This window comes from Rhipicephalus sanguineus, chromosome 5 (assembly GCF_013339695.2).
Source record: "Rhipicephalus sanguineus isolate Rsan-2018 chromosome 5, BIME_Rsan_1.4, whole genome shotgun sequence".
In the NCBI taxonomy this organism is placed as follows: Eukaryota; Metazoa; Arthropoda; class Arachnida; order Ixodida; family Ixodidae; genus Rhipicephalus; species Rhipicephalus sanguineus.
In genome coordinates this window covers 143,979,522-143,994,947 of record NC_051180.1, presented here as the reverse complement: position 1 = coordinate 143,994,947, position 15,426 = coordinate 143,979,522, and the positions used below count along the sequence as shown (strand labels likewise).

General features: G+C 47.0%; 1 protein-coding gene across 7 annotated transcripts in view; it reads left to right on the top strand.

The window, feature by feature from the left end:
* LOC119394297 (eukaryotic translation initiation factor 4B) overlaps positions 1-15,426 on the top strand; it is a 46,904-nt gene that overhangs the window by 21,494 nt on the left and 9,984 nt on the right. For 5 of the 7 annotated variants that reach the window (XM_037661582.2, XM_037661581.2, XM_037661579.2 and 2 more), the window contains exons 9-11: positions 5,582-5,858; positions 6,863-6,992; positions 12,212-12,278. In XM_037661582.2, coding sequence (XP_037517510.1) covers positions 5,582-5,858; positions 6,863-6,992; positions 12,212-12,278 — 474 coding nt within the window. The remainder of the gene's footprint in view (positions 1-5,581; positions 5,859-6,862; positions 6,993-12,211; positions 12,279-15,426) is intronic. The other 2 variants (XM_049415739.1, XM_037661584.2) reach the window with 1 other exon arrangement.

Here is a 15,426-nt window from a genome sequence, read left to right as displayed (position 1 = left end):
GACACAACTACTACGCTTACAAAAACACGTCGATCCACCTCGTAACGCTTGGCTCAAAGCCAAAAAAGGTAGCATAGAGAACTACTCGCTGAACTACTCCCACAAGGCATGGGATCTGCTAAATTTTATGTGGTCAGTCTGCAACAAAACTGCTCGTGCACGACTAAGGATATGTGACGGGACTCGGACTAATTGACAGCTGTTCCTTCTTCGTTTTTCTCATTTCTTTTTTAAAATAAAAGTCTTAAATGATATGCATTTGTGCATGAGCAAGCGTGGAAGTGCCTGTTGGTTTCGTTCTTGCAGTCACAGTATGCATGGGCTATAAATCTTTTTAATTTTAAATTTATTCAACTCTCTACAGTTTCTCTGCTTGCACTGCTAAGCTTGAGGACGCAACTGCGATTCCCGGCAACGGCTGCTGCATTTCAATTGGAGAAAATGCAAAAACGCCCTCGTACAGCACTCGCGGATTGAAATGCAACATCATTTCCTTTAGTATAATGATTGCTATGAGCAATTGCTTGTGATAACCGTGTCATGTCGCTGTAAAATGTGACTGCTAAAGGTAATGTTGGCTCTAATGTAAGGGTTTAAGTCAAAATTATGCCGATTGTAGGCAATGGAAACGAATGTGCGTACCAGTCCTGGGCAGTATCGAAGATACATGTATCTTCGATACTATCTTAGATACTCTTTGGGTATCTTGTATCTGTATCGCGATACATCTCGCAAGATGTGTATCAGTATCTGTATTTCCGATACATTGAAGAATGTATCGTGTATCTTAAGATACAAGATACTGCGATCGCAACACCACGGTGCAAAACAATAAACGTTAATTGAACTCCCTTTCTCAAGCTGATACTGCTCCCACTGAGCCACCAGATGAAAACTAAAGACAATGACAATATTTTATCTTTCCGCAAGACTTTTCTAGTAAGGGCAAGCGATGAGCTCTGAGCGTCCCTCTTGGGGGATCAGAGTCGCATGCTGGCGCTCGCATCGTCTTGACAAACGCGCGAACGCCTACGCCCAGACGTTTTGTTTTCACAGTTTCCTTTTTTTCTTTTAAGTTGCCAGTGCTATAGAATTTGGCTTTTAGCTACTATCCTGTGCTGCATACTCCAGTGCGTTCGGTGTCTTTTGCATAAATTCTGGTGCCGCTGTAGTGTGGTTGTCGAAGTTTTTCTTGCGTTGTGCGTCGTTGCAAAGTCTGAAGATTGCAAGAAAAGGGGTTGTTCTGCGTCTCGTGGCTTTCACACATCGGCGATTTGAAGGACTTTGTCGATGCAAGTTTGACTTACATGCACTGAGATTGCATATGCAATAAGCAATGAGATTGACTTATATGCAAATAAGGTTCTAACAGCTATAGCACCACCGGTACCGATGCTTTAACGTGCTGGCAACGTAAGCCCTGCTTTATCCTTACTTTTAGATGTCTGCATTATTTCTGCTACTGTTTACAAACTTATATTCTACTTAAGTTTACAGTTATGTCAAGGGGACGTTGAGATGGATGGATGGATGAATAAACTTTATTTTGGTCCCTCGGAGCGCGGCCTAGCACGTTGCGAGCCGCTCCCACGTCGGAACAGAAAGACCAAGTTTCTGTGCTGCGTCGCGGGCCCGTTGGACTGCCCATAGCTCCTCTTCGAGCCCGGAGCTGGTAATAGCAGCCTCCCATTCTGACGGTGTGATGACTGCGCCGCCACATAACACGGGACACCGCCAGAGCATATGTTCCAGATTCACTATATCTGCGCATAATGAACATGCATAAGTTGGCTGCATTTCTGGATAAATCTTGTGCAATAGTGCGGGGTTAGGGTAGGCCCCGACCTGAATTAGCCTGAGTGTCAGAGCCTGTGGTCTGCTTAATTTTCTGTGTGGTGGAGGGTACTGTCTCCACCCCTGGTAAAAATGCTTGGTGGTTTCGTTATACGAGGAGGGAGGGTCCCGATTCTCCAAAACCTCAGCACCGCGCCCTCCGGTAGCTACGCAGTCTACTCGTCCTCGCGCAGCTATGTGGGCCGACTCATTGAGATTGGGCGGGGCTCCCTTGATGTGTCCTATGTGAGCTGGGAACCAGGTGTCTGTGGCTCGATGTTCTTGTCTCGGAGGATCCGCAAGGCCGGTTCCGAGATTGTGCCCTTGGCAAATTCTCTGATCGCCGATCTCGAGTCGCTGTAAATCGTGGACCACCTGTTGTCCAGCAAGGCCAACGCAATCGCCGCTTGCTCCGCTATTTCGGCCGCCATCGTCCGGGCCGTCGAGTTTGTGACTCTCCCCTCGTGGTTGATGCTCACTGCCGCATACGTCTTCCCTTCGGGATACCGGGCCGCGTCGACGAAGCAACAGTCCCCGGCCTGATTGTGAGCCCTTTCTAGAAGAGCCTTCGCCCTAGCCCGTCTTCTACCCTCGTTGTGCTAGGGGTGGACGTTTCGCGGGATGGGGACAACGGTGATTCGTCCTAATTTCCGTCGGTGTAGTCCCCAACTCCCGCAGGATGTTCCTACCGGAACGCGTGGTGGACAGCCTGGCGAATTGTGCCCTCTCCTGTGCCTCGGCAATTTCTTCCAGCGTGTTGTGCACTCCGAGAAGAAACAGTCTCTCCGAGCTTGTGTACATGGGCAGCCCGAGAGCTCTCTTGATGACCCTCCTGATTAACGTGTTGAGCTTGTCACGCTTCGCTCTCTGCCAGTTGGGCATGGCTGCAACGTAGGTAAAGTGGCACATCACAAAGGCGTGCACCAGCCTTACGAGGCTGTCTTCCCTAAGTCCCTGTTGCCGGTTGGCAACCCTCCCTATAAGTCTGATGACATTGTCCGTTTTTATGGCGAGTCTCGTGACAGTCAGGTTACTGGAGCCGTTCGATTCGATAGTCATACCCAGAACCCGGAGGGAGTCCACCAACAAATATATAATAACCTGCGCGTGCTTGGAGTATACAGTAGCAAAAGTTCTGCTTACTCCTTAGTACAGTAAAACCTCGGTGATACGAATATCGCGGGGTTGCCAAAAATATTCTTATCATCCGAAATTCGTATCACCACAAAACATGGAAAATTAGTACGCGATAAAAGAAAGTTGGCATACGTTTTCATTTAGAGTTTCACAGGGCTGCAGCGACGTCATGGACAGCTCTGAACGATTGCCAGTAAAGTTTTTAGACGTCAACGATCATACTTGTACTCGTAAATATACGGTGCATGCGTGCGTGTGTAATTAATGAACCAGATGTGTTGTGCCCCGTGAACTCCAATAGCCCCTTCCTAATCTTACTGCGCTTTTCTGCATGACACCAGGGTACTGCGGCGAAAGTGACTTAAGAAGCGCTTTGCACACGATAGAGGCCAAGCTCCATCGCCAAGACCACCCGCCCCGCTTCGTCTCTTGGGGTTTTCGTCCACCTTTAATGGGACCTCATGGCAGACCCGCACCCCAAGTTTCAGTCTTGTTTCATAGAACGTCTGATTGCGGGGACGTGGCTTGCATCGACGTGGCAGGCACGTGTTAACACAGTATAAAGACGCTGCTGCCTCGAGCGCAGGAACACGCGGCAAAACGTCAGGAAAAAAAGGCGCGACGTCAACGTCATCTGTAATCTAAACGCGAAGGCGTCTAAAGGCCTCCAAGATTCGCGCGCACTATTTCGGAGGCAACGACGCACCGTTGATGGTTGCGAAGCGCGTATGCCCGCGCCCTCGCGTGACTGCCTGGTCTCCCGCGTCAGCGCGGGCAGCACCTCTTCGTACCTGGGCGGTAGCGTACGTTCGTATCAAACGTCGCGGGGTGCAAATCTGTTCGCAACAACCGTACTCCAATACATTGCAGGCTAATGGGCCTTGGCCGGGACCACAGAAAAATTCGTATCATCCCGAAATTCGTACGAGACGTGATCGTATCACCGAGGTTTTACTGTATAATAGCGAAATTGAGTTTTCATGATAATAACGTAAATTATTAGAAGCCATCTCAAGGATGTTAGCAAAGGGATTGGAGAAATGTTGTTGTACAAAATGCTCCGTTTCTCTAATGAGTGTCTCAACGAGTCGGTTTACGCTATTTTACATAAGCACTGAATTTTCTGTGGCCTTACCTTAAATGCCTAATTGTCATGGCTATTAGGGGTTACCCGCCGCGATTGTCTAATGGTTATGGTGCTTGACTGCTAACCCGTAGGTCGCGGCGGCCGCAGTTCGATGTCCGTGTGCTTATATTTAAGTTTTACAACACCACGTGGTCGAAATTTCCGGAGCCCTCCACTATGGCGTCTATCATTATCATATCGTGGTTCTGTGGGACGTTAAACTCAACAATTATTATTAGCTTTTGGGAGTGCCGCCTGCATCGTGTTCCTATACTAATTCGCTGTGTTTGATACAAACTGTTTTTCTATTTTACTTAGTTATATTTGTTTTTCTTTCTTAGTCTTCTTTAAATATTTTAACTGTTACTAATCACCAGGTAATCGGAGCTGAAGTGGCAATATAGTGTGAATAGCGGCGGTGTCCTGCGATACTTTGTGCAACTACAGAACACATCTGACATGCTTTCTGGGCTGCAGATTATTAGAACATCGCGCATTACTGAGTACGTCGCTAACGAGCGGTTTACGCCAGCAGATAAGTAGAATATAAAAGTAATTGCAGCTTTATGTCCTCTACGTAAACAAGATGCGTTGCAAAGAATGTCGCTACCCGCGCTCTCGCTGATGTACACCTGTCTGATGATCGGGCATTGCGAAAACCGCGATACGTTTACGGGCAAGGTAGAACTTGACAAAGGTATTTGCACGATTGTGCGGAGGCTTCTTATTTAAGATGGCAGCCCACTAGCTGGTCCGCAAGCAGAGCTTTGACTCCACCCAATTACAAAAGCGGCAAGCAAAAACCGTTATCAGCGAAGTGTCTAAAGAGCTGTCATGGTAAGCAGCTAAAGCAACCCCAGTAAGTTGTTTCGGAACAAAAGTAATATACCTTCAGCAAGAAATACAAAACTTTGGAGATACTAACAGATATTTCATTCAAATGAAACAAAATTGGTCGCAGTCAATAAACTTTCAAGCGAACATTTTTGTGCATCGGCGTTTTGTGCTACATTACCGTATATACAGATATATAATAACAAATTTCCGAATGTATCGAAGTATCTTAAGATACAATTGTATCGTATCGGATACAATCGGCGTTGTGGTATCTTGTATCTGTATCTCAAATACTTCTTGCCTGAGTATCTTGTATCGTATAGCGATACAATTTCAAAGTGTCTTTGCCCAGCCCTGGTGCGTACATTACATAGCCCTAAATTTTCGCGTTTCAATCCGCAAATATGGTACTTTAGATTTACGTGCACGTTAAAAGAACCTCGGACGGTCAAAATTGATCCAGAGTCCCCTACAGCATGCCTTATAATCATAGGTTCTGGCACGAAAAGTTTTCAATGATAGCTCTGAAATTTCCTCTGTCTGCTTATATATTAAATTTCACAGCCAATTGTTATCGAGTAATTCTCTAACCGCGTGTCATGAAATCACCTGGGGCAGCTACGGCTAATCGAGTGTGTTGTATTTTAGACAAGCCCGGAGATTCCTCTGGCTTTGCAGACTCTGCGCCGCGGGAGCGCAAGAAGCTGCAGCTCAAGCCCCGCTCGGTGCCCGTTGAAGCAACCAAGGAGGCCGCTGCCGTGCCCAAGGCCCCCGAGCCTGCACCTAAGGCCTCGTCGGCCATTTTCGGCGGAGCGCGACCAGTCGATACGGCTGCCCGAGAGCGTGAGATCGAAGCACGGCTCGCTCGGCAGCGCGAGGAAGAAGAGCGCCGACAGATCCGGGACCGGGAACCCTTCCAAGACAGGTCAGTTCTGACGGTTTGCATCGTGGCCAAATTGCTGGGAGGTAGCGCATGGCAGCAGGTACACAGAGACATGTGTAGTATGTACAATGCTCACGGATTGAAACACTCATTAAAATTTTTAGTATAATGACTGGTATGCACAATTGCTCGAGATAACCCTGTCAGCGTCGCTACGAATCTGGCCACTAAAAGTAACGTTGGTTCAGACATGAGCGTTACGAGTCGAAATTATGGCAGTATGACACAAACTGAAGACTGTGGAAACAAGAGTATGTGCATTACTTTACCCTAAATTGTCGTATTTCAATTCGTGAGCTATTGGACAGCCTTTCGTCCTGTTGTCATACGTTTTGAATTCAATTCTTTCCTACCCTGCCTGGGCTACTCTGGTGCTGCAGTATCTTTCTAATAAATTAATCAATTCACATCTCAGAAGCAATGCTTTTGCTGATGTAAGTAAAACAAAATATCACTGAAGAGTGGTTTTGCCACTCTTCGTGCAGCTAATGCCGTTGTGAAGCCATGCCAAGCTGCATGAAAGGTCAGCATGGCTGCTCTACATTGAGGTCGCCTGGGCCAGATCAGAGTGCCAGTTTCGAAATGTATCATACACAAATTGCCATACAGTTGTGATGTAACAGTGGGGTTCGCAGTGCATTGCATTCTCTGGCAGCTATGCCAGAAATGGCCGAGAACTGACTTACTGTCTCCCACAAAGATCCATTGCATGTGGTGTTGTGCTGGTGTTCTGTTCTAACAGCAGCTCCTCTGCTTTCGTTTTGTCTATATAACCTGGTTATGACAATGGAATTTTTATGGCACTTCAATATTGTTATGAGTGAGCTCAGTTGCAGTGTCAGGCAACAACTACCAAGTTAATGGGTCTTTATGAATCTTCCCTCACTTGTTGACGTTCCTTTAACATTAGTGTGTATATTAATAGTGTGTGGGTAGGTTACTTGTACACCTTGGGGCTCACTGACTTCATTAGTCTTTTCTTTCAGTCGCAAGGACGACCGGGTGAGGCGCTCTAGTGTCGGCTCGGGGTCAGGGCGATCGCGGCGTTCCTCGGAGTCTGGCAGGGACTCCTACGACGACGGAGGACGGCAACCACTGTCGCGGCAGTACAGCAACGTAAGTCACTGCGCTGTCAGAAAAGGGTGACCACTCTTTTTGTTTGTCTGTTTTGGTGGATTATTTGGGGGGGGGGTTGCAATTCAGCTACAGTTCGGTGCAGCTGGTTTCTTAATTGTTTGCTTTTGGGTGCCTTAGAGTAGATATCGCCTAAGGTGTCTACTGCGAGGCTTTTTCTTTCTTTTTGCCGAAGCACCGGAAAAAAAATTGCGGCTCTATCGCACAACAGTGTGATAGCATGCACTTGCTCGCAGCGGCCGCATTTTCAATGGAGGCGCAAATGCTTGAGGCCCGTGTGCTTAGATTTAGGTGCACATTATTAACCCCTTGAGGGTTTTCGCCGTACATGTACGGCATAGCGTCTAGTTTTAAAACGCATGCCTTTTTCGATAATTTCTCTTGCTTGGCCTGTGCTGCCACACTTCGGGAATGCGTGGCATTTTTTTCATGCGCCGATGTCTCTCCATTGTATTTCTTTTTTGTTTCCTAAAACGATACGCAGGCTATCACTTGCTCATCCGAGCGTGTTCACGGTGCAGCTGGTTTAAAGTACGCGCCTTTTTCGGTCACTTTCTCTTGCTTTGCATGTGCTGCCACTCTTCGGGAATACCTGGAATTTTTTTCATGTGCCGATGTCTCTCCGTTGTTGCTTTTTTTATGCTTCGCAAAATGGCGCACCGCGCGCTGGCTATCGGTTGCGCAACCGAGCGCGCCCGTGGCGCGGTTGGTTTCAAACGCACGCCTTCTTCAATCATTTCTCTTGCTTGGAATATGCTGCCACGCTTCAGGAATACGTAGAATTTCTTTAAGGGGAGATGCGGGTCGAAAAATCGCGATTTTTTTTTTCGAAAAAGTTGATTTTGTGTTTTGTTGTGTTTTGTAATCCCCCAAGCCTCCTCTTTAATATATTAAAGAATCAAAGCTGAGAATCAAGTAGAAGTTATCAAAAAATGCAATAAAAGCCCTCGCGGTGGTTCGTGAAAGCGTTAATTTACCCAAATTTCATGCACGCGGCATTTCGCTCCGCGGCGTTGCCGGCTCTTGAATTTTCGCGGGCATATAGGCCTAACCCTCTTCTCCCAGAACCCACTTCGGCAACGCGGCTTTCTTGCTGAAAATACAGGAAAAAAAATCGTTTCCCCACCGTAGTCTAGCGTCACGACTGGTCCTTTCAAGTCACGTGGTATGATCGGAGCCGTCCCATTGGTTGGAGCCATGCACAGCCAGACGCGAGCGCGCTTTCTTCGTTCTGCTGCTTTTGCCGAGACGTCAACGAACACTACCTGCGCGAGTTACTGTTCTTTCTCCGTCATGGATGCCAGCGAGAAACGCGACTTTCGTTCACGGAAGTTCATGACGAGGCACCAGTACAAGGGAAGACGCCCCAAACGCAAGCAGAGAGCTCTGGCGACGGGAGGTGCGTCTGCTGCTAGGCCTAGTCACGCCAACGGCGACGCACCCGATTTGGATTGTTCGAGCTTCATTCGGAGCGTCGATGACTTCGTCGGTGCTTCAGAACAAAAGTTAAAGATGTTCGACGACGAAGGCATGCGCCAGGACGAACGCGGAAGCACATTTATTTGCGAGATCAACGCGATGCAAAACCTTGTCAGCGACGCAGTATGCCCCAACTGCGGACGGTGCGAGCTGTCTATCCGAGAATCGGCAGGTAAACGAAAAGGACTGGCATCGTTTTTGGAACTTTATTGCCGAAATGACGCATGTACTGCAGTTGTTGTTTCGTCCACGTACACGTCATGTCGCGTATCTCCATGCAATGGAAGTGAGGAGGCGTCTGCCTGCGGCAGCGCTCAGGACAGCTTTGCAGTGAACATGAAGTCTGTGGTCGCAGCGCGCGTGATCGGTGTTGGACACGAGCAGCTTGTGCAGTTTTGTGCGATCCTTGGTGCTCCGAAACCAGTGCATCACAAGACTTTCACTGCCATTGGGAAAAAAAGTGCATACTGCCGCCATGAAAGCCGCCGCCGAAAACCTCGCATGAGCCAGAGAGCTGACTGCAGCCGAGGCCGGTTCTACGAACGTCGCCGTCATGTTCGACGGAACATGGCAAAAAAGAGGCCATAAAAGCCATAATGGTGTTGGTACTGCCATTTCCCTTGCCACAGGGCTGTGCTTGGACTTCGAGGTGCTGTCCAACTATTGCCTCAGCTGCCGCAGGCACAAGGCACTGGAGGATGTAGAAGAAGAAATCTGGCAGGCCTTTCACACACCCGTGTGTGAGAAAAACACGACCTGCTCAGCACACGCGATGGAGACCGAGGCTGCAGTGAAAATATGGAAGAGGACAGGCCTCTATACCACACCTCTGCAGTTTACGACATTTCTGTCTGATGGGGACAGCAAAGCGTATACTGCCGTGTCGGAACTGAATGTTTATGAAGGTGTTCCTGTGCTGAAGGAAGACTGCACGAATCATGTTGCCAAAAGACTCGGAACGGCTCTCCGAAAATTGAAGATGCCAAGAGGAGAGAAGCTAAAGGGACACAACGATTCGCAAGCTGCAAAGCTACTTCCAGGTTGCGATTACGAGCAACAGAGGCAGTGTTCGGGACATGTATTGTGCTGTCTGGGCATCCTACTTTCACTCTTGCTCGAGGGATGGTGCCAGCAGCCACAAGTTTTGCCCAGACGGAGACATGTCTTGGTGCAAGAATAAGCGGGCACAGGCGTTGGGTGTGCCAGCACTGCCCCACACTCCCATCCTGACTCCTTCCCAAGGCAAGCCAATGCTGCCAGTCTACAAAAGACTAACAGAAGAAAAGCTGCTTCAACGTTGCGTGAAAGGGCAGATGCAGAACGCAGCTGAATCGCTCAATAGCAAGATATGGCTGTTGTGCCCGAAGACGAAGTTTGCGACAAGAACTGTTGTTGAAACAGCGACAGCAATCGCTGTCCTTTGGCTCAACCAAGGGCGCATTTCAAGCATGACAGCAAAAGTCGCAGCTGAAGCAAGGGCCCATCGCCGCAGTGCAGCAAAAAAGGCCCGCCTGGAGGAGGCGGCTCGCAGGGACTGTGAGGGTCCAACATATGGCGCTGGGTCATTCTTAGATTGTGAACTCTTTCAAGATAGCCTTGCTTAGATTCTCTGTGAATTTGGTGAATATTAGTTAAATAGTATAGTGATAAACGCATTTTTTAACTTTCAAACATGTTTTTCTCAGTTCTTCGTTTTGCTGCATTTTTAGAGTTTGTGCACTAAAATTTGTGCACTTTATGTAGTCGGATTGTAATGAAATTTGGCATGCTTATAGTTTAACATGTCTTGAATTCAAAGAAACAACTTTATTTCATAAGTTTCTTCCTTGTGAATGGTAAAACTGAAGCTCAGCATTGGAATTTTTTTCTAAGCTAACACGCATATGTTACCCTATGTTTTCTTGCTTTATTGAATTCCTCAATTCATTAGGAGCAATATGAGCTATTTTTTCAGTGTTTTTGGTGCTCACTATTGTTGCCTAAGCTTGCACAAAAATGCACTGTTTTCACAAATGCATGATCTGCAAAAAATTAACCAAATGAGCTATAAAAAAAATAAAAACAGATTTCAAAAGAGGAGCTCAAACTCTATAAATGGTGAAAGTTTCATTGAGCTGTGACAAATGCTAAAAGAAAAAATTTTCTGAGGAGCATCTCCCCTTAATGCGCCGATGTCTGTTTGCTTTCCAAAGAGGCGTGGCAGCTTTCAATTGTGCATGAGAACACGCGCACGCGGTCCGGCTGGTTTCAGTTTCGTCCTTCGGGTGGTTTTCACTTCTTCCGCCCGTGCAGCAGAAATAATCTTGCTACCCAAAAGGCACATGAAATATTTTGTATTTTAAAAACTACTCAGTATACTAAAAAAGTAATTGCATATTTGAAATCAGCACACAAATATACATAATGTCGTCAAGTTTCACCAAAATCAAGCAAGAAATAAAGAAAATATTTTAAGAGCAATGTCCCCCCTTAAGAGAACTTGTGATCTTACATATTTTCGGTTAGGGCATCAGTGTCTGACCATTGATTACTACAACTGCGGTGCGAGTGCAGTGATGTCTGTATGGACCGAATCAGCAGTGTACGTGGTCAGAATTGCATGGAGGCGTGATGACAGCCACTGACGAACAAGCTGGCGTGACTTCTCCGCAACAACACCATCAAGAAGTCTTCAAGCTACTAAAACGTAGCTACTAAAACTGGTGTAACTAAAACTGGTGTAAGCTACTAATACTAAAACCGGTGTAACCATGCCGCACCACCATTTGTAGCTGCCACTTTGTGTGAGACGGCTTCAACTACGTGTAACTTTGCAGAAACGAAAGCAGCTGGCAGTCACTGCATTGGCCCAGCTAGATACGCTGTGCACCAGTGCACAGTCGGGAGCAGTGCAGGCACGAAAACATCATTGCGTACAGGCAAATGACACACATGTATAATACAGTGAGCGTTTCAGTACTAATAGAGTGAGCTTAGTAGGTGGCGCCCTGTACACAACTAGCTAGGACAGTACAAACATGCGCGCATGCATTGAAAGAAGCTGGACGGGTCGGGTCGTCCATCCACTGTGTCGCAGTGTTAGCTGCTGTGTATGCTCCCTGTCATAATTCTGAAATGATTCTGTGGTAGCACACGACCATGAGAGCAAGAATTTTTTTCTGCATTTTAAGGTGCTTGGTTTTGCAATTGCTCGAATGTAATGCGAGGGTTGATTTCAGTCAATGAAAACAATGAAACTCGTTGCAATCAAGTAAGTAGGCGCAAGAGCCAAAACCATGTTTGCAGCATTAGTGTCTGAGCCAGCATCGTAACGTGATAATGGCAGAGGTCTTCACTTGGGATTGCAGCAACGCAGCTTCTGGACATTTCACGGAAGCTGGTACAGCATATGTGTTGCTGTACATGATATGTTGACACTAACAGCGTCTCCACATTCTTCGCGCTCTGGAGATTGGCTCTTGCATACGTCAGATTATGAACTGGCGAAGTCAGTAGCTAAGCCCATCTGCGGTAGTACTGGAGAGGTGCATGAATGATTGCCAAATGAATCAGCAGTGTACATGGATGTTTTTGTCCATTCTTATATTTAAACGCACTGATAACCAGATCAATTCTATTACTGTTGTTGTCATGGTCACATTAACTGAAGTCTATTGTTATCTGTCCTTGCACGCTGCTTTTGGGTACATAGCCTGTAAATTCACTTCGTTCCTTACATGCAGGACAGTGATCAACACTCTCAAAGTAGCCGGCACGGTTCTCAAGCTGGCTATGATGCACCTGTACGAGGTGAGTGGTGCATGTGATGTCTTAGTGAGAGTGCCATAGAACAATAAACCCTCTGCCGTCTGTACCTCAGAGGCTTGCATATTAATATGCTCATTAAGGGGGGACGTGGCTTTCGATACCAACTTTCTTATTTCTTCATGGATTTTGATGAAAATTGGCACACTTATTTGAAATGTTGTTTTAAGGCTACTGTAGAAATTTCATGAATATATCTTTACAACTTTTTGATTTACAATATATTTCACCTTCTGCTCTTGTTCCGAGTCTGACTCGCTTAAAAAATGCGATAGGAAACTCGTTCAAAGTGCTATGCATTCTAAGATGTCTGATTGCGGGCGTGACATTCTTAGATTTTTTTATTTGCAACAAAATTTTTTTTAGTTTTCCTTTTTCATGAGGTGACTGCGCAACAGGCATCGAGGCTTTGTGCAACTCGTCAAATAGCTAATTATCAAAACGCCATACTGAAAAAGCAAGAATGTCACGCCCTGAACTGTGCTTCAAGGAATATAGAACAAAAAACGGAACTGAAATAGACCCAGCGGTCAGTGAGAAATCAGCGGAACAAGCGAAGCAGGAAGCAAGAAAAGTCGTTTTGAAAAAACGGCTTTTAAAGTTGTACCAACGATATTACTTCATCAAAAGGCACTGGGGTCGTAATCTTTTGAGTCCTTCGTAATGTGCACTTTCTTGAGTGCCCTGTCTTTAGTTTGAGGTGCCTTGCTTCTCTAAAACACAAGAAGATTGCGATCTTTAAGGTGTTTTATAAGGTTGGACCTCCTGCACATGTGGCCTTTCATCGGTTGTGCCTTTGTTTTCTTTCTTTTTTCTTAAAATCCTTTTCTGATATACAAAGAACATGTAGCATGAATTTTAAACGAAGTTATGAAGTGGTGTAATAGACATGACAAAAAACAAGATATTGTAATTCAAGTAGGTCATGTACTATGATGATTTGCCAGCTTTCTTGTATTCATGCTCTCATTAACATAATTAACAGTCTTGATTGCAATTGATCATTGAATCATTTTTATAGGATACTAAAAGCGGCTCTCATCATGGCAACCTATCACTTCGTCCTAAATAACAGGCAGTTATGGCCAAGACATTGGTGGAATAGGAATTCCTTAGCAGTTTATTCAAGACGCGAACTGGGCAGATATGAATTCATCTCCCTCTTTCACTCGTCAAGCTAATTTGTAAACCTCGCCTGCGATGCGCTTCATCATTCACCCGGTCGCGGACACGGTTTTCTGCGAGGCTTTTATTTTTTTCAGATGATTCATGAGCGCTTACGGCGATACCACGCACGGCTCCAAGCGCGCCTAAATTGCATCAACAGTGCTTTATTTCACCTCTAAGTGCTCGGCCGCATAGTCCGGGAAGACAGCACGCGATGTGCTGGGTGGCGGCATTCGGTGACGATGCGCAATATGCCTAGGTGCGGCGACGAAAAATAGGCGCGCACCGTGTTTGGCCTCGCATTGCGGGACGCCGACGCGCGCCCGCTGCGCGACGAGCTTGGCCGTGGGGTCCGCTGCCGATGCGTAAAATGACCATCCGCTGTACCGAGAAGCCGGCGGGGGAAGCGCTTCGTTCCTTGCGAAGAAGCACACTGCCGCGAGTCCGCTAACGCGTTGCTCTTGCCCGCAAAGTTCAAGGTTCGTCTCGCGTGCCGACGCCGTGAGCGGAGTTAGGCCTAGTGACGACTCCGAGCAGTAGACGCGCCGGCCGCGGTGCCCGATGTTTCAAAGTACTTAATGCGTAGTCGCGAGTACAAAGAGTCGTCCTGCGATCATCTTCGTCACGACATCCGAAGTGCGCATAAGCAGAACCTCCAACCACGGATCCGACGAGTCAACGCTAGAGAGTCGGTCCAAGACGCGCGTTTGCGATGTTCGCTACGAGTGCGGCGCGCCATCGTAATCCCACCGAGCTTCCGCTAGTAGCTCCAAACTAAAACGTAGTTCTTGTTCAAAGTTATCGTCGAGCCGTGAACACAGAGCGATTGCGAACACGCAACGAAGTAGTGCGACTTCCGACAGCCGTGAGCTCGAGACGCACGAGCTGCAGACGACGATCTCCCGGAGCGAGCATCGGACCAATGGCGAGGCGCGCTGGGGCAACATGGCGGACGCGGCCAATCGGAGGGCTCGAAACGACCTTCGAACATTTGCTTTTTGTGCGCTTGTTTTCGAAGGGAGGAGCCAGCTGCGGCGGGGAATTTGAAGACGGAGAAATGTGCTTTCCGATGAGCCCAAGATATCGGCGCCCGGTGGCGTCGTTGCGAAGCTATGATTTTTTGAAAATCATTGTTTTTTTGCGATTTCCCCAATAATTTTCGCCACCTCGGCAGGCGCAACAATTTTTTTATAGCACTTCTACGCGGTTTTCGGTGAAGATATTTTGGAATCGGATATAAAAGGGCTACAGAAACTGAAAATGTGATTTTCAAAAAATCGATTTTTTTGCCATTTTTCGCGATACGAAAGCCGCGTCCCCCCTTAAGGGCGACTTCAGATGAAGGGAAAGTGGGGTATACAGCCATACTGGTGTTGCAAAAGTAGTACAGTCGAACTTGAAGGGGTTTGCGAATTAGTTCGATATATGAAAAATTCAATATAAAAAAATACAGGCCCCGAGACCTTACCAGTGGCGGACGATCACCTACAATCGGCGCATTCAAGAATGACTACTAATTCCACACACACGATGCAACCGAATGTTTTTATTTGCGCGAAAATAAATCTCTTATCTTGGCCTGTTTCTTCGTCTTCGAAATGAAGTTGACGCTGGCCTCGATAGGGAATTCTTGTAGGGAAATTCTTTTCATTGTGCATGTAATATTTGTTCCAGGGGGGGTGTGCACTGTTCTTGCTGCCTGTTTCTGTAGTTCTGTTGCTTCTTGTGTCACAGCTCAGATTGTTTTGACATGTATTCTTCGTCATTCCAAAGTGTATGTGCCTGTTCTGTTTTTCAATCCAGTGCTTAGTAGAAACGCACGTAAGTACATAACAGCTGCTTGCTGGGCAGCCAAGAAGAGCAGCTACTTACAGATGGCTTGCATTGACATCACAGAAACTGCCGTGTTGGAGCACCAGCATGGGGGGACGCAATGTTTGCGATGTTATCAGAGCATCACATGCTG